At 34.6% G+C, this 22571-nt stretch overlaps 1 protein-coding gene across 2 annotated transcripts in view; it reads right to left on the minus strand.

The window, feature by feature from the left end:
* LOC113495115 (vesicular glutamate transporter 1) overlaps positions 1-22571 on the minus strand; it is a 39015-nt gene that overhangs the window by 14112 nt on the left and 2332 nt on the right. The window contains exon 1 of one of the 2 annotated variants that reach the window (XM_026873710.1): positions 21971-22307. The exons of the other annotated variant lie outside the window; for it this stretch is intronic. Coding sequence (XP_026729511.1) covers positions 21971-22041 — 71 coding nt within the window. The 5' untranslated portion in view covers positions 22042-22307. Of the gene's footprint in view, positions 1-21970; positions 22308-22571 lie in introns of those variants that run through there. 2 annotated transcript variants of the gene reach the window in all.

Genomic DNA, 22571 nt, shown 5'->3' on the forward strand with positions numbered 1-22571 from the left:
TTACTGAAACTTCGAAAGCAAATTAATAACAAATGAGTTAAATCATTACATTGATGACCTACTTTGATAAAGAGTAATATTTTACATTAAACGCCATGGCAACACAAACACCTGTTTTCGGTTGTCCATTTAAATTGCTCTTATCTTTTCTGGCTGTCAAGAGTGGCCTAACTTTTCAAAAGGGCAGCAATGGGAGCGCTCGAAACGTACCTTTATCAGTAAACAATAAATAGGTGTCTGTCAATCTATGATTACTTTACTACGTGAGGTTTTGTAGCGAAAGTTTATTAGATCTTTGCTTGTGCTATAAACTCATGAAGCAGAACAATTACCGGTGTGGAAGCGAGAGGCCACTACGCGCAGTGTAGAGCGCTATCTCTCTTTAACGACTACAAAAGTAATATTTTAAGCGCTCGAATTACAGTAATTGGAGGTCACTGTCCATAGTTAATTTTGATATTTAATACAGACACGTTCGTTGAAACTGTATCGTGTTCACGAATAAGGTTGCCATTTAATTACTCTGCCAATGTTGAACTTCAATTTAAATTTTGTTGTAAATTTGTGAGTTGGTAAATCAGCAGATATCACTTTGACCTTTAAATGTCATAGTAGCAGCTGTAATCTTTAAAATGGAACGGTATTGGTATACTGCTATAGTTGGAGTTGGATTTGAGTTTGGAAAGAAAATCATGTACCTACTGAGAAAAGTCTAGGAACTGCAAAGTCAATTTCAATAAAATTAATTTGTCATTCCTGATGGTGCAAAATCAATTGTTCTAATGCTACACAAATCCCTTATAATTCAAGTTCTTTTTCAACTCAATTCAATTCGGCTAGCTAGCTTATCTAGCTTCAAATCAGCTACTAACCTCTATGATACCTACCAGTAACCAAAGAGGTTCTCTTAACACTTTTCCAGCCTATACCCAATATTCTCCTGCCATAAGCCACACCTAATCAAGGCTCATTCTTTCTCAGTTACAAAGGAACAACAATGCTACTATATCCACAAGCATCACAGAATAGAATTGGAACTGTCAAACGAATGATTGGCCATAGTAGTTAAGATAACAATAGCAAACGTTGCACTGGTACGGACTATATATTTACAGAACTCTAAAATACAATAAGGAGGTTCGTATTGTGTGACATTTGAGAGTTGTGAGTGAGTATTTCAATAATAGTTAATTATTATCATTGCTGCTGAATCGATTTGGAAGATACCTGGACTTGTGGACCACTTGATAGGTTTTTTCCGAGTGCTAACGCTGACAAATAGCTCCAATGTATTGCTCGGGCAAGTCAATAACGTAACTAAACTAAAAGGAATTGTAATTCCAGTTCCTTTTCAATTCTGATGCACCTCTTAAGTAAAAGTACAAGTGCAGGGTGAAATTAAGATCGTGTTATCTAAATCTTTTGATAAATGCTTATAATGATATTTAATAGATACCCAAAGAAGCGTCAAATGGTTTAGGTAAAGACAAGTTGCTTCCCAACCATTGTGAATTCAAAGAAAATATTATCATGGTTTCATATCCCCTATACTTCTGTTTTAATGCCTTGGGGCGATGATTTAATTTCCTCGACCTTGGGATGCAGGTTTGCAAAAACATAATTAGAGTCATATTGTTATAGGTACTCATTTAAATCACTCCCACACACAAACGACTCTAAACACTTCTCATGCATACTCTAATTTTACTGGTGAAATCACAGAAGCTGCCTAGCCATGTCTGTGTAAAATATCTTGGCATGTGAGATGTTATTTACTCTCTATCAAGATTTAATCACTGTTGATCTTTACAAACTTTTCGTCAAGCTCTCAATTAGAATAATCGTATTTGTAAAACTACTAATAATCGTAATTGTAAAACTACATATGAAAGTTTTGTAATCAATGTGGTAACAACGAAGTATAGAACGAGATATGCTATTTCAACTTATGGTCTTCTATCACAATTGCCACGTCAAAAATCCCACACACAGAACTTCTATTACCACTTAAAATCTACATCTAATGACAATATTAAGCACATGTGAAAACGTATACATATATGATATTCGTTTCTCGATTTTCCACAACTGAGTAGGTACTCGTAGCTAAACAAATATTTATTCGACCTGCGACCCCCAAAGCGACTGCGCCAATCGTACCGGCAGAATTTACAAGGAACGCCTTATCTGATTTAGAATGCAGATTGCGCCAGCGAAGTGGAGGATGTAAGTCTATTTAGTGTCATATTAATGTCACTGAATACAGATATAAGTTTGCCTATGAAGCAAGTCTTCTATGGGATACTGTATTACTTTGTATTGTCAGAGGTAAACGGCAGATTAACCATCAAATGCGGCATTCAGAATAATTTAGTATGATGGGATACCTCAACTGAATCTAGTATTTTGAAAAAGAAAAGAAAATTGGCTAAAAGCCCCATGATTTAGCTTGGTAAGAAAATAGTCAGAAAAAGTTTTAATTTGAAAATAAAGTATGCAGGTTATTGAGAAAGGAGTTTTTATTACTCACGATATATCAAAATGTGAAACGCTAAATTATGTTTATAAACCATTACGTGGTGTAAAGGAATTTCTATTAAGTGGACACGGTTGAGAACTATGGAATGCTGATAAGCATGACTTTTGTGAAAATATATATACGAACACGTTGAAGTTAGTCTTTTTGAAATGTAGTTATTTTAAATGGATAACTATATTATGAGACGATATTCGATCTCCTGAATTCAAGTTAGTTTTCATGAAAAAACAGGGGAAGAAAAGTTGTATCAAGGATTGCAGCGCTTTGCAGTGGACCATCAGTTCAGACCATCATCAACACGCCGATGTTAAGATTTAATCAGTAAGTCTGGCACTACCCTTTCTCTCCCTGAGTGTCCGTGACGATTTTTCCACCATACCAGAGAAGTAAAACTGCTTCAAAGCACATCCAAACAACTTAATGAACAATACCGAATTTTAAAACAATATACTATTGATCATTCTAGAACAAGCAGTCTTTGTTTACGATTTATCATGGAATAATTTAATAAAGCATTTATGAATTTGTGTTAATCTGACGTCCTTTTAAAATTAAATAAAGACAAATAAGAAAAACAATAATAATGCAAAAAAGCGGCATGACCGTGACGTTTGTTCCAAATGCAAGTTTTTGTGATAATTTAAATAAGCGTAAATTGCTGGAAATTGTAACACAAAGCCATAATTTAATGTTACAAAATAATTATTGTATTGGTGAACAATTGTATTGTGAATAGGAACATAGTTGAATGTAATGTAAATGCAAATAGCTGGACAAAAAATCATACGGACGAACCAGACTGATAATTTTATTGGAAACGAAATATGGGAGGTCGATGAAATCCTAAAAAAAGTAAAAAGCTTATCATCATTTTTAAGTTTTCTTTTTTTTAAAACAGCAAGACCCATGTGTCTTGATGTATTTTGTTTTTTATGCGACTCTTAATCAGAAACGTACGGAAGAAATGAAGTTGACAAATGACACCAATCCATATAATTAACGAACAAATAATAAAACCCAATCAGTGCAAATCCACGCGTAACATAATCAATTCGATCACTCCTTAAATCTTCGATAACAATGCAATAGAAAGGAACGAGGAAAATTGTACAATAACGCAGAATGATGTTGTGAAATCAAATTATAATTAGCATGTAAAATCTGAAATTCTTAACGCAGTAGTTGAGTCTACAGGTATTGCAAAAACTCGTATGACTCAGAAGCTAGAAACAAAACATATAGGTAACATAGAAAGAGTCCCTGAATGAGGATACTGCGGCTACCTGTGGGGTGGCCTTGACTGTATCATCGGACTCTATAAGAAAAGGTTAAAACATTTAAAATAATAGCTGTGGTAATGTTGTTTATAAATGATAAATATTATCTTTTTAATTTTTTCTGAGCTATTTGCCATTTCTTCTCCATAACTATGAACTGATTTTGAACCGCGTAACCAGAGTCATAAGTTTGTCTAACGTGCCTGAAAAAGACTGAAAAGAGCTTGAAATAAAAACATTTTGATTTTGATTGAAAACTTACTACGTCATCAATTTTTAAGATGATTTTTTTTCCTTTCCTTCCCAACAATATTGACAACTAAATTCAAAAATTTCATACCAAATGACAGGCTGTAGTACTTGGGGATACAAATAAGACTCGAGCGAAACACCCGGAAAAAAAATACAGGAAAAATATACACCATGCATTTTGGTCGTGCGACAACAAAGTTGGTATGAGACACGATCTCATCTGATTCCCCCTCATTCATGGCTTATGTCGTTAAGTAAAATCCCTGTGGTAAAATTAATTCGATGGTACCATAAGATCTTCGACACGGGTGCCGACCGACCTAATTACGTTGTGACCCAATTACTATTTTAAAGCTTTCCTTACGACAAATCGTTTGATTCGTTTCATTGATGATTTACGTTTATGGAAATCAATCGTGGCGGTGGCAGATCGTTTTTATTTGAAAGTGAATTGAGTGCGATTGCTTTCTTAGTGGTGATGGCTTGCGACGTAGATTTTTTACAGTCACAGGTACTAAGGTATTTTATTATTTTTTATAGACAGAACTTGCTTTGGTCTACTTTTATTTTACCTAATACTATTTAATTGCTAGACCACTTAGACAGAGCCACTCTAGACTGCCTACTAGTAGTATGAGTACCCTTAAATTGTTCATGTTGAAATGTTCATTATCATTTCAAGGTTAAATAAAAAATATAAGTGCTTTTATTATGATTTAGTTAAAGATCAACAATCTTTAACAAAATCATTGTTTGATGTGATCGTCATTGTTATACCCCATAAATTATTTCCTTCGCGGAAAATTAACAATGACAACACGAAATTGCAAGTGGAAAGTTTATAGAATGTGACAACAAAGAATGTCTTTGTAACATTAATCGTCTTTTCAAGATTTCATGTCAAATCCATAAATCAATGGCACACTTTTCACGTTCAAGGTTGGTTTTAACAAACTCGAGGAATATGTACATATTTATATAGCAGACCATAATAAATATCGAGATATGCGGAAATTGTGAAACTATGCTTGTCATTTTGTCCCTGATAATAGAAAGGTAATACCGGTAAATAATTTCAGGATGAAAATGATTAATGTTAGAGCAAATTTACCGTATTATAGTAGATACATTTTTGCGGTACTGTTTGTTCTATTTCAAAGACTGCTGTCTGTCTCCATTGTGTTTTTAAACCGTGAAAGCTAGAGGGTGCAGTATCCACAAAAATCAAAATGAGGTACTGTAGGTACGGTTGTAAATTTTTTCATTAGTCTTCTTTTACAGAAGCTGACTGAAGTAGGTAAATTAGAGGGACACTGTTATTTCGATTTGAATTTTTAAAGAGATTTTATTACTAAAAATGTAATTGTCGAACATATTATGTCAAATGGGACTGTAGCGTGTGTAGCGTCACAAAAGTACTTGCATCGTGAACATACCATTAAGTAGGCATACGTTTCCGCATTTTTTGTACACGTTTAGTCATGATGTATAAATAACAAACACAAATACCAGATCAAGTTGCGTAGGGACATAGATACGTGCATATGTTGGTACTCAAGTACAAATAAGGCGTAATTGAATTATTATTTACTACATATTCAGTATACTGAGAGATAGTATTTGCTGTTGGTGAAAAAGGAGGGGCTTTTTTGTTTACAGGTTTTATATGCATCTTTTTCAGTGTATTCTTGGACTGCTTCCCCGAAGAATTTATAAGGTTATTGTATAAGTATAACTATCGCTGCTCTATCTTAGGACAAAGCCACCATAGCGTTGCATCACGAATATAATTTTTTCATATATTCACGAGCATCTATAGGAAACCAGGAGAAGACCTCAATTCGTCGTTATTGTTTTATTTTGGTCCAATAAGTGTGAAACGTGAAAACGAAAACTAGAGCTTGCGTCGATTGTACCTATATTTTTAAAGTAATACCGATGCGTCAACGCCGTTGCTCCTTCCCTGCCAATTTTTTCGCAAAGTGTCTATTTATCTATTATCTATTTACGTATTTATATTTCAAAGTAATAATCTTGCTTTTTTATCCAAACGACTGACTGACTGATTGACGTCCAAAAAAAAGGAAATTTTGCGACCATGCTTTTACCCGCATTAACAGTGACGACAAACGGAGGACGTTTGTAAAACGTCAACTAATCTATTCAGCTTGATCTAGATCGTTTAGTGAATTAATGATCGCGTTAAGTACTGGCGCTAAGTCCGGCATGGTATTGTAAGGAAAATGATAGAGTACCTATTATACGGCAGCCGTATTAAACGCTAGCATACCTATAATAGGTATGCTAGCGTTTCTAAGTCCCAAGTTTGGGTAGTTAGGTTTCTAGAAAATGAGGCATCTATTCCACTAGGATATCTACTTTACCCTACTTGAAACTAAAATCTACGCGGACGGAGTCGCGGGCAACAGTTAGTTTCACATAAATATTATTGCAAAAATTCTGGAGTTGGAGCTCCAATCAATACACGTCCTATAAAATATCTACCTGGGATTATCTATTTTCATTGCGGTTTTGCAATTAAGCATAGATAAATATTAACTGTTTACACGCCTGCTCAGATACATGACATGACGTAATGTTTCGTAATACTTACAAAAACTAGCATCACTCGACTTCATGACCTCTGACCTAAGTTTTATTTTTAATCTTAAAAAATAATCGCAACACCATTCTCTTTAGTAGCCTCTAGCATGAAAAAAATCAAGTAAAATGTGAAATCTGAAAAGACGTTCTCGATAAAACCAACTTAATCGATGAGGCGTCAACGATAAACATTCTAAGACTGGAAGCTAATGATGTACTCGTTTCATGTCCATTAGCTAACAATTACACCACAACCACTGACTCGATTCTTAAGCCTTCAGCATCGAGTAAAAGCGGCTACCTGTTTTCACTTTCATCAACGTCTGATGGTGATGGGTTTAGGATATATTTATTATCTTTACGAGATGCTTTGATGGCTGTGATTAATCATACTTACATTTGACTAGGAAATAAACTTAAGTAGTACTTAATCTTTGAAAGTGTCAGTGACTAATTACTCGAGACATCGGCTTCGACTTTTTGTTTCGAATATCATCTTTGTAGAAAAGTATTTTAGCCAATTTTACCCATATTCAGGAAGTAGTTAAGGAAAGGCCAGTTTAGTCTATTCATAGACTAATTTGACATTAACAAATCAGGCCTTGAAGACATATTTACATAATCAGTTGCATAGGTTAATAATGCTAGAATATGATTGTATAGAAACTCAGTTAATTATTATAAAAATAAATTTAATGTCACTAGATTTCCTCAAAAAAAACCTGGTTTCCTAACTTCTTTTTGCTTTTAGCTCATTTTTTCCTTTACAAATTGCCAATGTTCTCTATCATCTATAAGCTCATTTATTACGACTTCTACAGTATTTTATAGGAGTCTTGAAATATGTTCCATGTCTTCACAATATCGAAACATAATTCCTCTTCTTGCGATAACGTCGTCTAGAATAATAGCTTTTCGTTTTGTGAGCGCGATAAGCGTGGCTAGTTAAACGGATCATTTGTTTTTTTTATCTACCATGAAGAAACTATATTAGAACAAGACATTTTCTAGGGTTATTAGTGGCCATAGGGCCGTGATCGAATAAGCTAGAATTTGAAGAAACCTCTGAGATGAATTAACCACATCACAAAATATCATCTTCAGTAGAATGATGATTGTACCCCATTTTCCTACCACCAAATTTATCATTAAACGAAGGTAAGAACTTGCTTGATAAAGTCATCAATATTCTATTGCAGTGCGCTGTCATTTGACTCCCCACTCGACTATATTTTTCAGACACTTGGTTATTCTTCTCAACTTTTACACCCATAACTTCTAAACGGCTCGGCCGATTTTCATCAAACATGTCTAAGACCACTCGCACATCATTTACCTTTAATATAAAATAAACTAAATTGAAATCACTCAATCCTTATGAAAAATATCATGACACTCATCGTCACCTCTCGAATATGGCCGATGCAATGGTGTATTTTATATTTCATAAGGTAAACGACCATGTCCAGTAATGGTGGCCAGGTCAATGTACAAATTTTCGTCTTATCTTTATGTTGTTACCGGACAGATTAGTGATTACCTAATAGCTATACTGTTACCCCAAAGTTTTAAATACCGGTAAATATGGGTAATGTTAGTACTACAATACTAAAGCAAGTCAATGACCGGATTGCTTTCGTAACTCTGTCGGTATTAGTCGATCTAGTTGTTCTTCAAGACGTTTTTGTTGACGGTTTATGCGACCAACGAACGGTTAATTGTTCTTTTTTTCTGAGTTTAAGATGACAGTCTGCAGAAGATTTTTCTAGTTTGTGTAGTCGAGAATAGATGACCATATTGACCATCGGTAACCGGTATAAGTGATACTAATATTGTTTATATAATAAATAAATATGTCTGATTTAAACACAATAACAAGACCGCGATTTTGCCTTGAAAATTTGTAGGTGCGAGCTCCTAGCAATAAGTTCCGGCACATTATTTTTTGGAATTACGAATATTATCGCAAAAGATCTTTACCTACGCAAAGGGAAAAAATGAGTCTAATTCTGAGGCCCAGCTGTCTGTTCGTCCGCCTGTCAGAAGCCTACATTTCATAAACCGTGATAGTTAGACAGTTGAAAAGATACACAATACGGATAAAAATAAAAATCGAGTTAAAGAAACGTACTCGCTCATCTTCTACACCAAAAACTCCTTATGTAAACAGATAATCTTAATATCACCGTGTCATCGTCAGGTTTACGTTACATGTATGTATGCGAATCTATTCTCTATACTAATATATAAAGCTGAAGCGTTTGTTTGTTTGTTTGAACGCGCTAATCTCAGGAACTACTGGATCAAATTGAAAAAATATTTTTGTGTTGAAACAACATTCATCGAGGAAGGTTTTAGGCTATAAACCATCACGCTGCGACTAACAGGAGAGAAGATACAATGGAAAATGAGGAAAAAACAGGGCAGGTATAAATCATAACTTTATCTTCGAACCACGCGGACGATGTCGCGGACAACAGCTAGTGTATTATATTAGTACAAAACTTCAACCTCAAGTACGGCGAAGCCAAAAACATAACATTATTCAATACATTTAATTGTAATTACAACCTTTCATTTTTTAGTTCAGGGTCTACAAAGGTATGCTATTGAAAGGCTTTTAGTTCGTAATCGTTCTAAGAGTTAGACGGTACTTAGAAAATTCTTGCACGTATTTAAATACATTTGTAGTGTTTTTTATTCAAAGAGTAAAAACGAAATCATATTACTAAAGAACAGCCGTTTGTTATTGTTGTCTCTCATGAACCGCAATACCTAGACAGTTAAGATTCAAGACCTAGTCCTCTCGAACTCAAAGTTGTAATGCTACAAATTAAAAGACAAAAAACATGGGATAAAACAAAATACAGACTATGATAAAATTTATTATAGAACTTCCCTAATGTCTATAAATGGCGATAGAATAATAATAGAACAAAATGTTGTGCAACAAGATACGCGACATTTAATTTAAATTATGATAAATAAATGCTGTTTTATTAACGAGAACAGAACAACTATCTAATGATAACCATTAAAAATGTAGGAAGTACGAATTTTAAACAACCTTGAATGCTATAATGTCCCGAGTTCCGTAAATATTTAAAATACACACGAGAATATGATCAAACAAGAGGCAGAGGATTAAGATTCGTGTTTAATGTTTATGTAGGATAAACACTTTTGCTTTCAACCACAAACATTAGCAATTCAAATTAATGAAAATGCAAATTAGCGAATCTCAACATGGATCTCGTTTCATCACGTGTAAGTTTAATAATTCCATTCTTTGGTAATATGGAATGTTACATTAGAGAAAGACTTGATGACTACGTAAAATTATTAGAAGTCATTTCAATATCTGCTTTGTTAGAAAGAAAAATGAGAAAGATGCAAGGTTTTATACAATGCAGATCTCGTTTTAGTAAGAAGATAAGTCGTGGAGGTAAACCCTTTTTTTGGTTAGGCGGGGGAATCCTCATGGACACCCACCTTCTCGTGGGAGGAAGTGGGTAGTGTCAGACTCTTACTGATTAAACCTGAACTGCCGTACAGCGTCCCCGTATTTAGTAGGTGCGCGGGCATGCATAGCATTTCACCATTGCATTGCACCGACTTCGGGGCACCGTCGGCTGATAGACGGCTTCCTTCGTTTCGGAGGCCGACGTGTAGGGAGCGTCGGCCTTTCCACCTGGTTCTAGGACCACATTAACTGCACAAAATGTGGCCCCCATGTGGTGGAAAACCTACAGCTGGTGCTAACGGGAGGGGAACGACGGTCCTCTACATGATATATAGCGGGGGTCTTGCTTTTACAATAAGCATGATGATATGATTATGAAATTAGTCGTCAATTCAGAATATTACAGAACACTTTTCCAAAATACCTTATTCTGCCTATTGCAGCAGCCTTGCCTTTAAAAGCTGTAGTAGATTTGATGTCAAGCCTCACAATAAAAGGCGTAATCGTCCACTGGGACAAACCATACCAGACCTTTATTAAACCAAGATTGAAAACTAATGGAGCCAATTATGTAAGGATCACGCGATCGTTCTTCCTTGGGAAAATTCCTAATCAATTCCGCGATAAGGAATAATAACAGCCTATTACAGTGTATTACGACATTCTCGAAATAATTTTCAGAATTCCTCTTTGTGCTTGTTTTTATAACTGAAAATTACATCATTTATTAGTTTATTAAACTTGTTAGTTGTCGTAGCAAAAAATAGACAACTAATTCACGAAGTATGTTGTTAAATTAGAATTAGTAGAAATATTTTCGGCGTGGGATCTCCAATTGTTTTTTTTTGCTGTCGGTTCAGTGACCAAGGTTTGTGTTAGTTGCACGATGATGTTAGCAAAAAGTTTTTATTCTTTGCAGCCTTATCTTCAACAGTCTTATTTTCCATGTTGGATTGGCATACCTAAGTGTAAAGATACCTCATACCTAAGTTTATGTAAATGTTTTTGTGAGTACAGCAAACACATAAGTAACGGTATTAAAATGAAATGTATTCTAAGACAAAACAGAATTATATTTCAAAGTAAATCCCAAGCTTTAGAAGAACTCAGACATTCTAACTTACATCTACAAATTTTCTTTAAGGATTAGGAGATAACTCCACGCATCATTTATGTAAACATTACAAATTACGAAGTCACGGGTTTTCTTTTATAAACAGTGGCAGCAAAAACTCTCTGTAAAATTCCCACCGGTATGATATTATTATGTGCATTATAAGTTAAAATATAGTTTTTATAGCAGTAATGAAATCATTTTTTTTTCAGGAGCAAACCTATGTGCTGGCCAAAATCTTCTTTGTATTTTCCTTACTATTTCTCATTAGTAGGTACTCAATTTTTTATGGATTTACGCCTGACTTTTATCTTGATTGGCTCAGTCTAAGATCGATTATCCATCTAAAAACTTTAGGTCTTAATTAGGCCTTTTTAGGCACTTTTTCACTCACACCAATGTCGATAGTCGATAACCACGTTACGAGTTGAAGCTGGGATTTCGCTTCGAATTTATAGGGTTGACCTGCAGTTGCGCGGAAATAAAATGGACTGGATGCGAGCAGCCGAAGATAGATCTCAATGGTGTGCATTGGGGAGGCCTATGTCCAGCTGTGGACGAATATGGGCCGATGATGATGATGATGATGATGATGGAGAAGAACCAACAGGAAACTTCATCACACATAGAAATACACGATAAAAACACTACCCACAATAACAACTACTGGGAAGTGTGAAGGTGAATGCTTATGGATAAAAAATATTAATGAGGATATGAGTTGAAACTTTAATGGGTAAACAAGTTTTAACACTTTTGTCATTTAATTAGTGTCTGTTTGTCTAAACCGAACCGTTTGTCTAATTTTTGTCCGATTGAAACACATTGCGTAATTAGGAGGCACTTTGGCCTGAATAAAATAATATCATTTCTTGATCATTTCGTAAAGGCATGCCTCATTACTTTGACATCCTGTAATAAGTAATTACACAAGTAATCGCGATAGTCCAGTACGTAGGAATATCTTTAAAGTATATTTATAATTTGTCTAGTACTTATAATAAAGCTCTGCTGGTCTAGTTTTAGTTTGAGACTAGATGACGTTCTATTCAAGTTGCGGAATAGTGTACTTTAACGGTAAATATTCATGAATGTTACCATTCAGCATTAAGGTAGTAAACTTTAACTACGCATATGAAATAATAAACAAATAACAGTTTATGGTCTACTAATTAATTCAATTGTTTTTATTGAGCAAATAATGAAGCAATTAACGTTTAAATGCTTGTAATTTATTACTATTTTAGTGTCTTCTATTCCTGTAGTAATAAATAAAAACTAATCATAGAAAAAAGGTTTTATTGCACGAGTCTAGAACGTATTTATAGATTTCTTCGAACTGAGAATGACGTCATAATTCTAATAGAATCGTTCAAACATATGTATACCTAGATTATATCACGTATAAGTTTAAAATGATTTTAGACACGTGACCGAGGTCTACATAGTTGGCTAGTATTTTTCTGGTCAATATACATATAACATAGCAAACTTACATATAACGTTTCTAATATTGGTATATGTTATTGGTATATTATATCATTTCTGTGACGTAATTACGATAACATTATTCTTATTCAAACTATTATTAGATATAGTAAAAACATTACGATTCGTGTATACCAATTACCAAGATATTTGGCATGGACGAAGCAGATATTTAGGATTAACACTTAGGCTTCTTCGTTCAAGTTTGGTAATATTATATTACCAGCTATAACCGACACCCAGGCGAGCGAAGCCGCAAGCAATAGCTAGTATTTAAGAAACGATTGGCGGATACGTCCTCACTAACTTTTTTACTTACTTAGCAGTTTTTAGGGTCAATATTTAGCGATATTTTATTTCCAGACTGCTGCGTGCTAACGTTCTTTTGACACTGATTGATAGACGTGTTGTTTGAGCAATTAAGAGTTTAGTGTTGGCTATAAATCGATAATTTAATAAAGAACTATAGCTACATAAATGTAAGTATGTAGGTGTTCATTTTGAGCTCTATTAGCTCTATACCAGCTACTATTGTCAATAACTACTTACAAAATTACGTCATAATATAAATAAATGTTTGAACTTCTCAAGTATATCTGTTTTTTTAAGGATTAATCTGTGTTATATAGATTAAAAGAGAGATTTTTTAAAACATTTTTTTTTATAAATACATCACAATCACATGACCTACACAACCATCAAGCTGATGCCGTTGATGGCTGTGAATTTAAAACATACGTAAGTATTGATATGGCATCTGACTTGAAACAAAGGCAAAGTTTTTAAATAACTTGAACAATGTTTTATATAAGGTATTATAAACCACTGTAAATCTCCGGAAATCACGAATGTCAAATTCATTAAGTGTAGATACATTTAATAAGGCACGTTTTGCGATAAGCCTGAAAAAACAACTAAGACACTTCTGCAAATGGCAATCACAACATTGACTTAAGAATATAGTTTAATAAATAACAGAGGTATTGCCTTGACAGGTCTCTGGAAAAAGCAAGGATTTTACCACTACTTCTCAACTTAATACTGTTGCACTGTTTTTGTTGTTGTACGAACGAGACAGCGCACTACACGTCATATCGGCATCCCTCTTCCACAATTCTTAGGTACTTCAAGATGCGGTGGTAGGTCCCAAGGATCGATAGTATCTAATATAAATTAATTGTAATAGATTTAATTAATGGTGTTAGGCAAGTGACAGGCTTATCTTATCTCAACTGCCTTTTTTGTTTGTCGTCTGGTTTTTATTAAATAAAAACGAAAGGTGATTATGGAACACTGCACTGATTCAAACCAAAGCTTTTGAGATGATTGATGATTGACAATGATTTTAATGTCTGTAATTACGAATGCGAAGAAAAAAAAATTAACGTATTCTATTACCGTTAAAGTCACAAGTCTTCTACACAGCAGATTCTTTAAAGGCATATTTTTAATAGTTTAAAATCTTAAGCCTATTTCGTAGGTCAGACAATAAAATATTTTAATTAAAACGTTCACTTAACATAGGAAATAATTACCTTTTACATTTTAATTCCGAGTATACATGGCCTTTGTAATATGCATACTATTTCGTAATGACGTTTTACATTATTTTTTATAGACATTGAATTTGGTAACGTTGATCATTACATCGTCAAGTTTGTACCGTGTTATTTAATTAATAAAAACGCAACATTACGACTTAAGAACGGTTATGACACTCATTATTTCATTTGATATCTGTTCATTAATGTTTCCGTGTTTTATATAGAGTAATTGAACTCATAAACAATGCAATCAGCTGTTTATTTTGTGTTTATGTTTCTTATGATATAGAATAAAAGGAACCCCTTTTTGTTGCTTTCACAATGGGATATTGGCTCCATTCGTTTCCTGTATGTATGGTTAATTAATAAACAATACGTATGTTGCGTTATTAATGATTAAATGAACAAAATGTCTGTTTTTCAACTTTCATTAATTCTTCGAGCCCACGAATTAAAGCTAAGGAGTGGAACTAAGGGGACTCACTTCATGTAATCCATACAATATAATATCTAAATTACGAACACGAAACCACTATATTCGGCCCTAAAACAATGTGTACACGTCCAAAAACTACATCCATTGAATACAAAACAAAAGAACTACGTCTCTGTACAAAAGCCTTGTTAGAGAATATTTTATCGTATAAAACGCTAAGGAATGCAAACCGATATTGTATTTACGTCGTAATACTATACGTCTGTATTGTGTCTTTATATGCAGACAGTCGTCTCATTAAAATCAACGCATTGTCAAATGAAATATCATCTCAGTTTATGACGCAATCGAAGATAAACTGGAAGGAATTATTTCTGTTATTCTAGTTTATTGTATCTTGATGTCTTTGGTGCGAGAACAGAAATGTAGTTTTAGAAACTAGAAATTTTATGAGAGGTTTACGATGAAAACAATGGAAGGCAAGCTGTTATACTGTTAAGGTGGTTGTTAGAGACGACACACGTCTACAATACTTAACGATTTTAGTTTTCAAGTAATAATGGACATATAAACTAAAATAGGTACAGTTACGTGTTATTGAAGGCTTAAGTCGGGAATCAAAGACTTGCATCGCCTTTTACCAGTTATGTATAAACGTAAAAGTTAACTTAGTTAATAATAATTCCAAGGTAAAGATGTTCTGGGCATAGGAAAGATAGGGTTTAAGCATTAATCATGACAGTTGTCACAGTGGGTTTTTGGCGTTAGGTTTTCATTAATGTATTGAGTACCTATGCGTATTTTTATTTAAGAAGGACTGGCGGAGGTTTTTTACACTTACAATAGGCTTTCTAAAATAATATTCAAATTCGGTTCAGTAGTTCCTGAGATTATTATGACGTCCCAAACTAAACCACTTTATTAGTATTACGTCATGTAAAACGTACAACAAAATCAAAGGAGGAAAACATTTTTTTTTAATTACATTTCCTGCAATACTTTCGAAACGATCTAAGTTTTGACATTAGCATCTAAATTGAATAAAGGCAAACAGGCAGTACAATTAAAAAAGGAAATTATTCGCAGTAAAAGAACATTAAATAATAATCGAATGTAATGTTCCAAACTAAGCTCAACAGATAAGGAAACTACAAAATAATGTCGCTATAAATTGCATAAGAATGCATTCTAAAGCATTCTCTTTGAAATAAACTACAGTTAATGTTGTAGAACATTGAAATTTACGTCGTTATCCAAATCTACAGTCTGGTCTTTACTCAAGCTGTTAGTCAACAAATACTCTTATTAAAAATAGTTAACTACCATATTTTACATGAGGAAACTGCGAGTCAGACTTCAAACAACTATTTAACTGATTTCTAGTAAGTAACACTGCATTCCAGTATGGCGCACATTTTTTTTTGCACTCGCCATCGTGCACAGGCATAAGATAAGGATTAGGTACGTTGCTTATTTCTAATGGCTATACCAAACAACGTACACCATGGTCGTAGCTTGGTCCGGGCCAGTGGAACGATGCCGGATATTTTGCCCTTTGGAAGGGATTTAGTCAGTTGAAGTCAACAACGATACCACTAAACCCAAAGCGGGATGACGCACTTGATGATCATCGATCCGAAAAAAATCACAGCTTGATCATAATTCATACCTTTTCTCAATGAAATTATAAAACCATTTTTTATTCCTATCAAGTTATCCTGCAGATTAGCGCGTTCAACTCAAACTGCCCAACAAACTCTTGAAAGTAATTAGGTGCAGTTGACCATGGAAAATGAATAACTTGTTGATTGGTATAGTTCTACTAGTTACTGATAAGCCACTTCCTGCAGATGCATGTCGAGGCTAATTCAAGGTGCCGTTCGGACTTCAAAACGTTTTACGCAACGAATTGTGAAATTAGATGCACTACGTCGTTTTAGATAAGGTTTTTATTTCCAACATACATTTTCATGCTCAAATTATTTATTCTGAAATGAGAAGTTTTATTTGTTATTTTGGTTTTTAGCAAGACAAGGAAAAAATATAAAACTACCTACTGCTATTTATCTTCATTTGCAAAAGTTTGATACCTAGTGGAACTGTGGGTTTTCTTATATTTAAGACCTTTCAAGTAAAACCCTCTTCCATGCGTTTATTTGTTTTTCAGGGAGACAAAATTCCACACTCATGGTCGAGGCTCGCGAAAGGATCCTGAATGCGTACTTTGAAATGTTCTATTTTCTAGTTCTTTACTTTCATGTCGCTAAAAAGGTCTGTTAAATAAAAGCACCTGAAAACAGTCAACCATATAATAAATCGCAAAGAAAATATCGTACAATGTCTTGATCAGGCCATTCATCATATGTCAGTGACTTCAACAATGCAAAGGTAACATCCAAATGAACTTCATTTGGCTCATGTTTGTCTAGGCGTTATGTAAATTATGATTATCTAGGTGTGTTACATGCTAAACGACTGGGTCTTTGACATGAATAAATATCTTTGATTGGCGTCAAATAGGTAAGTTGATAATATCAAACGATGACGCAATTTGAGTATCTCTGCTGATTTGTGAAAGGTGTAAGATTTCTTTTCACTTTTTTTTCATTGTATCGTCTTCATTCGTGGTCTATTGTATCTTGTTTTACAAAGCAACAGTAGTTGACAGCGAAACTTTGGTATAGACAGACAGACAGGCAGTATAAATAGGTAAATGTTCTGGTATTTATCGATACATGGAAGAGTAGGTACGATAGGTTTTTTCGATACGGAATTTCTGGATTCGGTCTCCACGATCATGGCCCGCGATAGAAACCTATAATAGAAAGCTTAAAAACCTCGCTTTGGAATTTTATCCTTGTATCGCGGGGAGTTTAACAAACATTGAAGTCACATGCACAAAGCCACAGGCTCAGAACAAGCAACACTTCACCTCACATGGTATATAAGTCTCTCTCTTACGAGAAAGTAATTTCATTTGGTACCAACAATCAATTAAGTTTACCGTGTGCATTCACGCTATTTCAAAGCCGTGGCAAATTTCATCCGAATCTATCGGCTGTAATTGATTATCAAACAATCGCTATGATCCAAATATTTAGATTATAATCCGTGGTACTATGATTGACACTTCAATTCCAATTAATTTGATTTACATAAATATAGCGAAGTTAAGCCCGCTGGTAACAGGGTCGAGTTTAATGGAAAATTCTCATGGACATGTGGGAATGTTGTTTAACGAAGCCAGCAAGGGATAGTTGGAGTGTGACGTCACACAACTAATTTAACTGGCTCGAAAACAATACGATTTGTTTTTTTCCGTTCGGCTTGTGTTTCTCATATAATTTTATCATGTTGACACTTTTTGAAGTAGGCTTCTATGAAATAGACACGAGATTGGGTTCTATTGTAATTTAGGATTGAAAAATCACAAAACGAATTTTAAAATTTCGTAAATGTAGAATTTTAATATTTGATATTCTCACAGATAGCATCGAAATTATGCACATTTGCATGAAAGTTGGCAACACCAACACGGACACATAATATTGCCACACATCTAAATGTCTTAATGGTATCAGGTTGCAGAATACTGTCTCGGCTTTACTTTCCAAACTAAACCACGAGGAAGTGGTAACATGAAAAGTATATATTCCATGTGGTTTTTGGATACAGTGAAATTCTTACAACTTTGGTAAGAAGAAAATACCTAAACTTAATACTTTTAGGAATATAGGTCGGAATGTTTAAAGCGAACATAGGTAGAAAGGAGTGTATTGCGGCTAGAAGCCAAAAAAAGGTCATCGAAATTTGTCAATAAACTGCAATTTTTCCAAAATGCCAAAGTCGCAGCTGCTTAGCTGCTTGTGAATAAGAATGAACTCTAAGAGGGTCCGAAAGAACCAAATACGAGGACATGAAGACTAACTAAACGCAGGGTATCAATAACCTTTTCAAACTAGAACAACATAGCATCACTGAAAGTTTTCATCGCTACTAACCTCTTCAGAACTGTACGTGTTCCACTTACCTAACAAATGCCTTCATGTTACTCACTTTTTACCCTTCCTCTACAATATAAGGCACTATCAATATTGCAGTGAACGCATAGCGTGTGCAAACACAATAGTCTCGACGGATAATCTTTATTGTTAAGGGTAAGTCGCAACCCGTGTTCACGTTTTATTACATTACCTACTAAAGAAACTTGAGTGTACGAATTACAATTATGAGGGAAGAAGAACTACAGGACTGTAGATAAAAAGAAGGGTGTTTGCCAGCATTGCATTTTTTGGTTGTATACTTCCATTTACACTTGAGAAAAGAATTCACATCACTGCTTGACAACAGAGATGACATAAGCCTTCAATCAATCAATGCAGCCTAGTGAGGACCAATGCTGGATATAAGCCTACCAAAAGTTACGCAAGAACATCCAGTCCTCCGCCTTCCGCATACTGTCAAGCTTCCGTAAGCCTTAGAAACATCTTTTTGAGTATTCAGCAGTGTCGCGTTGGTCATCTGCCATACGGGAAATGTCTAACATAATAGTAGATTAAATAATGTATCACTTATATTCTACTGTCCGATGTACTGTATAAAACCGTGTGGCCAAAACAATCATATCATCTATTGGAACTGATCTATCATATTTTAACATTTGTCTACTTTTTAACCAGGTTTAATATTACAAAGTATGTTACAAACCACACCAAATAATTTATTAAATTATTAATATGAATACTACCTGCGTGTTTTTTATACTAAAAAACACAGATACAAATCTAGCAAAAACTTAGAATAGATAGATTATAGGAATAGATTCGAAAATCAAGACGCCATTATTCCTTTTTTAAAGCCTTGGCTAAAAAGAAAAATAAACAAAAAAAGAAGATCAGATAGCACACAAATTGCAAAGAAAACTTAGGGCATCCTATATTAGTTGGTGACCTATAAACCGTCAAATTCTTCGAGAGATGAGATGTTGACCGTTACTCGCTTGTATCAATAGCACCGGAAACTTTGTTGTGGAGACCGCCAAGTGGTCTCCAATCTATAACAAGTTTAGTTGTTACATAAACTGGTTGTCTGTATAAAACACGTGGATATTTACCAAGTCTAATGATGTGTACGTACCATTTTGATGTCCTTTGAAGTGTTTACCGATGTGTATTTATTGTACGATGTTGAAGGTACTTATTTATATAGGAGAACCTGGTAAATAAACAGTATACACAACACACTGTCTAGTAGTATTTTATTTACTATACTTTAATTACAGATTACATAAGATATTTCGAACTTATAAACCAATAGCACTCTACATAAATATGCTTAGACATATGTACATTATACTTGTTATGCAAATTTGGTAACAAAAATATTTGACCTATAAGCGTAGACTGTTTTATAAATAGAGCTACGTTTTGAATAACATAGGCTTGGCCATAAATGTAGCTAAAGAATTGTCTTTTGTTGCTTTATTTCGGCTTTTTTGCCTGCATGCTACAGATTCACTGTTCTATCTAATACCTTATAGACCTTTTCGCCTTGGAGTGTTAAAAAGTACGCGGACTCTTATCGTCTAAGGTAAAACCATAGAGTTCGTGTCCCACCTATCTACTATCGGGGACCATGTGAAATCGCCATGATAGATAGATACATAGAATACTCTTTATTGTACACCATAAGGAAAAACATATTAGGTCAATACAAACAAATATGATGAGTATAAAAGGCGGTCTTATCGCGAAAAAGCAATCTCTAGTAGCCATGGATAGTTTTCATTGGTCAAACTACACTACGCGGGCAAAGTCAAGGAACTTTTACATAAAAAATAATTAAAAGCAAGGAGTAAGTGTTTCTCCTCATGTAGCGTTTCAGACTCACATCAACGCTAATATCTTAATTAATTTCACACTGCATAATTAATTCGCCTTAAGGAATTCCATAGCGTAACATCATTGTATTATGGATATTAATACATAATTCAATAGTTACACTACAATTAGCACTCCAACATCGATTTTACATATCGATGTTGAGAAAATAATCGATACTGTATTTTCTTGCGATAGACAGTATAAATTTAAACGCATACATTTGTACTGGATAGATATTATCTCAACGTGGACCAAGATCTATGCTGTAGTTTGTATAGTATTATGTCCTACGAAAATATTATCATTCATTCTTAGTTTTCTTTGTTTTACTTTAGAATGTGGTTATGTTAATAATAAGTGATTCATACCTTTAGCTCTGAGGCTGTCGTCGAAAGAATTACGTTCAGACATTCATGCGCCATTGTAAAATAGCAGAATCGGGGCCTAGATTCTATTATTTTACTTGTTATAGTAAAATTTGGCTGCTTTCACTGCTTAGAATTAGGAATTATGAAACTTGAAGCAAATTTTCATATGCAAGAAACGTCACTAAAAAGAATTTAGTTTCATACAATGATAAAAGTGTTGTAACTAAGATTTCCTCGTTAAAATAATGAAAAGCCCAAAATACGGACACTAAATTTCAGGTAATAAATAGCAATTGACCTCACGTGAGTGGAAACAATGAGTACAAAAGAATAAATACTTATGGAGCACTCATAAAAACAAATGAAAGAGTCTAAACACATACATATCTACGTACGTACTTATGGTTAAATGGGCTGCTATCTGTTCAAGAGTATTTACTGGTCGACCGGCAATTTGCGGGACCTTGGGAGCGAGTGCAGCTTTAGGCAACAGGTAGGCAGTAAAACGCTGCATTTGCAGGTTAGTTTATAGCGTTGTTTGAGGAAAATGTGTATAGAACATTGGGAAAAAGTGAGAAAATAAGTGGCAAGGTAATTGTTAGTCTGTGTCCCTAGAATAGTTATAATTTATCTTGTCTACCTCCAAGATAAAATGGAAGGCGAACAGTTTAGAAAACGACATGTTGTTAGTCGTATTTTCACACTGCCTCGCCAGCTATGTAAATTGGCGTAAAAACTGCGATACACCAGTACAAATGGAACTATCGATAATAATCAAAACCGGCTAACGTAGCAGAACATTTTTTTCCAACACGTATAATGCAAGCATATGCTGAGCCGAATTATTCTCACGTCCAACTAATAGTCAAACCAAAATAAACCTTAACTCCACGACATAAGGGTATGAAAGGTTTTCATGTGAGCTACACACGCAGAAATGCGACATCCGCTGGCAGTTTCAAACAATTGCATGTTTTCGCAAAACTAAACATCATAAACTAACCTTTGTGTGCTGTTATAGAACATTGCTGCTTGCCTTTTCAAGTCGTCCGATACAGTATTGTCTTCATTCATTTTCACAGCACTGAAAACACTGGTTTCGGCAACTAAATCACTGGGCGACACTAAACTGAGTCACAGGAATTTCGACTGTGGAATTTGGGTGTAAGGTTGAAATTCCTTTATGTTAAGGTTCAAAGGTGAACGTCGGTTAAACTGGTTGATATTTGGAGGCCGGCAAGTCAGCGTTCGACGCCCGCGCCTCTCACTGTGCGAACTGACACGACAATCGACTTAGATCGCCCACTCAGGCGGTCTGCACCCCCCACTTGTTTCTCGTTCCATTACTTCGGACGATACGACACGGTGCCATGTTACGGTGGACAAGTGCACGTCTGTCAAACGTTATTGAACTGTTTGGGTAATTGAATCGTTCTATGATACTTTGTTTTGTTTTAGACCGTTGATTATGGCCCCATTGAGTATTTCTGACAAATTGTTTTAGCGCCGTGATGTATTGAAGTAGATTTATCCACTTAGCACTGAGGCTAGATACGACTGCTTCAACGGAGTGAAACGCTGCATTTATAATATCATTAAGTTAA

The sequence above is a fragment of the Trichoplusia ni genome, chromosome 6 (assembly GCF_003590095.1).
Source record: "Trichoplusia ni isolate ovarian cell line Hi5 chromosome 6, tn1, whole genome shotgun sequence".
In the NCBI taxonomy this organism is placed as follows: Eukaryota; Metazoa; Arthropoda; class Insecta; order Lepidoptera; family Noctuidae; genus Trichoplusia; species Trichoplusia ni.